The 6542-nt window shown below is 44.0% G+C and overlaps 1 protein-coding gene across 1 annotated transcript; it reads right to left on the reverse strand.

Annotated features, from left to right (window-relative positions):
- Positions 1-690: 690 nt before the first annotated feature.
- LOC123398729 (probable protein phosphatase 2C 69) lies at positions 691-5551 on the reverse strand. The gene is made up of 9 exons (XM_045093180.1): positions 5353-5551; positions 4739-4910; positions 4081-4234; positions 3954-4017; positions 3269-3376; positions 2964-3089; positions 2621-2880; positions 1214-1419; positions 691-1052 (listed from the first exon to the last, which is right to left on the reverse strand). Exons 1-9 carry the CDS (start codon positions 5545-5547, stop codon positions 1048-1050), a joined length of 1290 nt encoding a protein of 429 aa, XP_044949115.1. The 5' UTR covers positions 5548-5551; the 3' UTR covers positions 691-1047.
- Between the last annotated feature and the right edge of the window lie 991 nt (positions 5552-6542).

Consider the following 6542-nt stretch of genomic DNA (forward strand, 5'->3'; position numbering starts at 1 on the left):
ACCCGCGGCCACAGCGCAGTCACAAGATCACATCTCATCACATCATGTAGAGGTTCTGCTTATCGGTGCAGTTCATCGGATCCCAACGGAAGTTCACCTATGCAAGGTTTGGAAGGCGCACATGGAACCGAAATGCAGACTGTTCTTCGTGGCTTGTCCTCCATGATCGGATCCTAACAGCGGATCGGCTGGCTAATAAACAGGGTTAGCCAAACGATCATGTTTGCTAGCTTTGCCCATGGGCAACGGAGACCACTGCACACCAAGGACTGTCTTTTTTACTTCAGCTATTTGACATCTCGTGCTATCTTGGGAGGGGGATGTGATTATAGTGCACCGGGATCATAGGCTTCCTTTTCATTGATGCATGGTGGGATGATTGCATTAGGGAAGTATTTTTCATTAATGGCACCAAAATAAAGTACTCCCTCCGTCCTAAAATAAGTGTCGCACATTTAACACTAAGTTAGTACTATAAATTTTGTACTAGAGCAACGACACTTATTTTTAGGACGGAGGAAGTATATGGGGAAGTGGGGCACTGGGATATTAACACATTTCTTCAAAAGGCAGCACTCCTACCGGCTACCGGTTGCTTTTTAAAAAACATCCAATAATTCTGGAACATGCAATATATCTTATCCAATCGATTTCGAAAGGAAAAGGAAATGCACAGATAAGCTTAAAGCATTCAAACAATCACCAAACTTTTTCTTTCTCTCAACCACCGTCATTCAACTCATCTACAAAAAGAATATTAGCGATCCTTTAGAGCCTATACAGTCAAGCTAAATTCTAACGACTATTGCTTTTTCTCATTTGAACAAGGTGCCCTTTCTTTCCCATGTCGGTCGGACACATGAATGAATTCCCGACCTAACTTGCCAAGAATACTTTATACTGCTTGACTAGAGTGGTCAATGTACAAAAAGAAATATGTGGTCAACTGACTAATATTGCTCGTAAAGAAAACAAAAGGAATGCCTATCAAAGAATGGTTTCCGCAATTAAGGCCTGCCCCACGTGACTGAAGGCATCTGCGGCCGACTAATCTGAAACACAAATAGAACCAAAGAACAAATTAGCAGTTTACTAAATATAGCTGTCAATATCTACTAGTGATAAAAACAGTGTGTATTTCTTGTTCGAGAAAAGGCAATGCATATAGTTTAGATAACCAAGATCAGGTAGCTGATGAGATCGCTAATAGTACCTATTGGACGCCGCCGTTTGCCCTCCATTGCTTCCTTCTTTTCATGACAACTTTGGCAGAGGAAAGGACCTTGCCAACCTTGCATTTTTTCCTGTTGCAGTGGGTTAGCATGTATGGAAATTCCTTGACCAGATTTCAGTCTAAACTGGCAAATCGCACAGCTGGAGGGTTCAAACATGTTCCGAAGTGCGTATCCTGTACTGAGCCTGCAAGGAAGAAGCAAAACAGAACACAACATTATAATATGAAAATTCCTTGTTACACGTAAGACACATTCACATTTCAAGAATATTCAGTGAACTACCAGTTTAATGAAATGCTTAGAATCATCTCCTAAACTTGAGTAAAGAAAATGCTAACTTCTATAACCCAATAAGAATTTAACAACCAACTGTAGTCACTCTGAAACTGCAGCTGCATAGCTAAACAAGTAACCATTCCATCTACTATATCCACTCTGAATATTAGTCATCTATTGAACACTTTTAGCTTCACTGCTAAGCTAGCACGATCTATATAACACTTTTAGCTTCACTGCTAAGTTAGCACGAGTGATTGATACTACGTTATGCCACTAATACACATCAACCAGGCCTGTTTGGCTTGATCGAGGACATCATTATGTAGATGACCAGAGAAAAGAAGAGGGTCCAATGTAGTGGAGATTGGAAAAGGAAACAGCAGACAAATTGAGCATTAACATGCAAACATGCAATGGAACATACTCCCTCTGTTCCTAAATATAAGTTTTTTTAGAGGTTTCACTAGCGGACTGCATACGGATGTATATAGACATACTATGAAGTGTAGATTCATTCATTTTGCTCCGTATGTAGTCACTAGTGAAATCTCTAAAAAGATACTATATATTTAGGAACGGATGGAGTAAATGGGCTGCATGGCTGACACTATCAATCAGCAGTGTCAACTCATCTAATGCTTCCAATAATTCAGTTCCTACTATCAGCAGACAGCAATATCAGCTTCTTGTCCATACGAGACAATCAAATACTCCTACAAGATATACTGTAGGTAACTGGAGAAGCTACAAATCCAAGACTAGTAAGCCTATGTAGAACGAATGTCTCTTTCAGTGGCATCTAATATGTTACAGATCAACAGTGGTATACTGTGCTTATCAGGCCATCAAATCGAGAAAACTAAGGCCATCAGAATCACCAGACAAAAATGACGACTAATTAAAATAGGGATAATTTACCTAAACATTCGGTTAATTTCAAGTTGGTGTATATATTAGTGCACTTGTCTGGCAACACAATGGACAATCCTAATGCTGTACAATGGAATATTTATGTCCTTTTCTCTTGGAACTGTTATGGTCTTATGGAGCTCCTAGCTAGTGCCCAAAGTGAAAAAAGGACTAGAATGTTGGTTAACAGAACATACCTTCTTGAAAGCATGGCAGAGCCATCCTCAAATATTTCTTCCACCACATCCGGCTCAGCATATTCCCTATCTATTTTAAAAGATGCATCTGAATTTTTTCGGCGGAACATGTTGTTTTTTAGATCAACGCGGAACATATTATTGAGTACTGTTTTCCCCTGCCACTTTGCTGGAGGACTAGGAGCTAATTTCTCTGGTGGTAGTATGTCCACCACGATGCAGGTAGTATCATCTCTTAGTCCTCGAGGTAGGGTTGCTTCCTTCAGATAAGAAATTATATCATGAAATGAGAGGCCGGAAGTTTGAGTCTATTAAACAATGGAAATGATTGTAAAATAATTACATTAACAATTCGATTGGCAGCTATATCGGATGGGTATCCACGAGAACATTCAAGAGCCATTTCAAAAGTCAAATCATCCCATACACCATCACTTGCAATGATAATTCTACCTCCAGCATTGGATAGCTGTAAAACAAATGCAATATAAAATCAAAATAGTGTCACAGCGAACTTCACTCTGCAGTGGAGGAAGATAGAAGCAGAGGCCGTCTAAAGGACACCCGCAGATAAGTATCCACCCAAACAAAAATATTTGAAAATAGAAAAGAGATATGCAGCGCAGAAGAATTTTCATATGAGCAAACCTTCACTTGCTTCACATGAGGAACAGGGATGATACATTCACCGACATCTATATCCCCGATTGATCTAGATAGGCACAAACCACCTGGCCAGCATCTTAAAGGACCAACCTGAAAAGGTGCAAAATAACTTTCAAGAACAGAAATGATTATAGCTAGCAAAACAAATAGTGACCGGATTATCCAATCACATAGTAGATCAAACACACATAAGAATTAACTTAGACACTGATGATACAATGGATGTAAGATGAACATTCTCTAGATTAAACAAATATGGAATACAAACACAATTTTTACACGCATACCAAAGTATTCATCAATCTTCTGGTTAAAAAAAAGGTATTCATCTATCCCCACGTGAAATACAGAGGGAACAACAACAAGAGTTGTTAAATAAAATCTACAGGGCGCAGCCAATAATAGGAACTACTTTATGGCTGAAAAAAGCAGCAGCACAAGAAATTTAATTCATCATATCATAAGCTAAGACATTGTTTGGTAGGCACTTAATTTAACAGTGATGTCAAGTGCACTTACGACACAACATATTTGAGAAAAATAAGAAACGGATGGTTAGCAGGTTACTGCATAAAATGAGGACCATCAGATTGGTAGCATGTAACGACATGCACATCCCAAGTTCCCAACTCAAGAGCACACCAGATTCAAGGTAAAAGAGACAAACCTCTGGACCACCAACAACATTCAGTTTTCCAACCTTGCTTCCGCATGCAGTTACACGTTCCACCCTGTAAATGAACAGGTCATAAACTGCAGAGTTCTTAACAAATAATCTCAATGGCAGAACTTACTCATCTCGGTTGGAATCAAAGCGATGGTCAGCTGACAAATGGTATAGTGAACCATCAGCTGACTCTAGTATGCAGCGCGAATCACCAACCGACGCCACTGTTACAACCCACTCGTCTATTATCACAAATGTCACAGTTGTACCAGAACTTTCAGCTGAAACAGCAAAAAAAATGTTTCAGAAGATAAAAGAGAGGCATCACTTGAGTTTACAGATGTCAAGAAAGACAAATTAAACAAAATCACGATTGTCACAACTACGCAACAATTAACTGAAGAACATATCTGATGGTGTAATATCCAATCAACCAACTAGAATGACTACGAATGGTTCATACAGCTTGAGTTCGTCCCTGAAAACAGACAAACTGCCAAGTCCCTACTTGGAATACATGAATTCCACAGGAAATAGTTCGATTACCATAATAATCAGGAACATTTCCAAGTTCACAAGATGGCCTAAATACTAACAGCATGTGAACTAGCTAACACCCATATGAAAGACAGTGTATGCCCGTTTCCATAAGTACAGGAACTGGAAACTTGAGATCAATCAACAAGCTGAAGAAGGATATGCCTGATTTATGCCTATTTCCTTGAGTTAAGGAACTGGAAACTTGACATCAATCAACAAGCTAAAGAAGGATATGCCTGATTTACCTGCTGCTTGCAAATCTTTGTCTGTCTTGACAAATGCTGCAACGAGAGAACGTGGGAGCACTGCAAGCCACTCATCCCTGGTCAAACCTGAAGGAGTAGCACGCAGGACATTGTTGAGCAGATTGTTCTTTGCGTATATGGCCGCTCCAGATCCATGGTGGCCATCAAACAGCTATAAACATGACACAGTGATCAGTGATGAATCAACAGAAACACACCGCCCCGAATTAAAAACGACCAGCCCCAGCCACTAAATAAATCAAATGATAGCACCGGTCAACGCGACAACAAGGTTAAGACACGAGATCATTCGGATCAAAGGTAATATTTCCTGGTATGTTTTTTACTACGAGTAATTTTTCCATACGTTGCATATTTCCAACACTTGGTAATGAACTAGCAGCCTACGTGCAGCCAGCCAACAAATATTCTGAACCCTGCCAAAAAAAACAAAGGCATGGCAGCTCTGCCGAACGCGACAGAGAAGAACATGCTGGGCCTCAATCATGTACAGCCTACAGGAGACCGGAGGAGTGGCCCTCCACGTCGCACAATTCCGGGCGGGTATTCTAGAACCTTCTCGAGAGACAGGCAGGGGGAGGGCAATGCAGTACCGCGAATACGGAGAAGGAGGTGGAGGGGTCGCCGGCGACGCGCTGGCCGGCGTCGGCGAGGAGCAGCGTGACGTCCTCGCCCTTGCGGCTGCGGCTGGCCTCCCCGCATAGCACGTCGGGGCGCTCCATCCGCTCGCTCGTGACCTCCCGCCGCAGCAGCACGCCGAGCGGCACCGTCTCCGCCGCCATCGCCATGCCACCTCACCGCCGCGCCGATCGAATCGCCTCCCTCCCTCCCTCCCAGGAAGAGCGCTCAACCCAACGGCCCGCCCCCCTCGCGCCGCTATGCCACACCACGCCTCGCCCCCGTAACGGAAAGAGGAAAAAATCCCGCCGCTGGTGGGCCGCGCGCGCGGTCGTGGGCGCCACGCGGAAGGGAGCGGTCGAGGCGGGGGGAGAGGGGAGAGGGACGGAATGCGCTGCGGTTGCGATCTTATCGGTGGCGATGCGGTTATGATTTGATGATCGATCTCCCGTGCCAGCGGGCTCCGTTTTGTTTTCGGTTAATCTCTCTGCTCTGCTCCGCTGCGAGCTGGACGCGCGCCTGGACGGGTGGGCCCGGCGGGTCTGAGAACCCGAGAGGCGGCCGGCGCGGCCGGCCGGGCGCTGTCGCTTGCCCGACGGCCTCCATCGGACGGTGGCGCGGGCTTTGACGGGGTCGGGTGGAGGGCGCACGTGCGCCGGCGAAGGGATCGTGGTGCCCAGCGTGGCCGGCGAAAGGGACCTCAACTGTTTTCTCTTTTTTATTTCATTTTTATTATTATTACAGTTGGCACGGTGGAGTGCGTTTTTGGTAAACCGAGATTTTGCAGTGGAATCGGTGGCGGTGATTCAACAGTCCAGCTGTGAATCTTATCTAATCACGGTTGATTTTATTTTTTATTTTTGGGAAATTTTAATCGCCGTTGATATCGAAAGGAAAATCTTAACCACCGTTGGTTATTGTATTAAGGCCTCATGGGCCACTAGTTCGGTATTGGAAGGTTGGAATGAGAGAAGAGGAGGTGACGTTCAGGCCCACGGCGAATGCGTACCAGAGGAGGAGTTTATGGTTTCGTTAATCTCTGCCCGTCGTAGCCGACCGATGATTATTCCGCCACGCTTTCCGTAAAGCTCTATTGAATGAACAGTTAAGCCTTGGTTATTGAATGGCTGGAGAAGGCTGGATCAAGGGCGATTCAAGGCTCGAA

Source organism: Hordeum vulgare, chromosome 5H (assembly GCF_904849725.1).
Source record: "Hordeum vulgare subsp. vulgare chromosome 5H, MorexV3_pseudomolecules_assembly, whole genome shotgun sequence".
NCBI classification, from domain to species: Eukaryota; Viridiplantae; Streptophyta; class Magnoliopsida; order Poales; family Poaceae; genus Hordeum; species Hordeum vulgare.

Excerpts from the sequence above, each read along its gene's own strand:
- LOC123398729 (XM_045093180.1), bottom strand. The coding sequence starts at position 5,547 with ATGGCGATGGCGGCGGAGACGGTGCCGCTCGGCGTGCTGCTGCGGCGG. Across the intron at positions 3,377-3,953 it reads ATGTTGTTGGTGGTCCAGAG|GTTGGTCCTTTAAGATGCTG; the intron begins GTTTGTCTCTTT and ends GCACCTTTTCAG. Across the intron at positions 1,420-2,620 it reads TCTGCCATGCTTTCAAGAAG|GCTCAGTACAGGATACGCAC; the intron begins GTATGTTCTGTT and ends TCTTCCTTGCAG.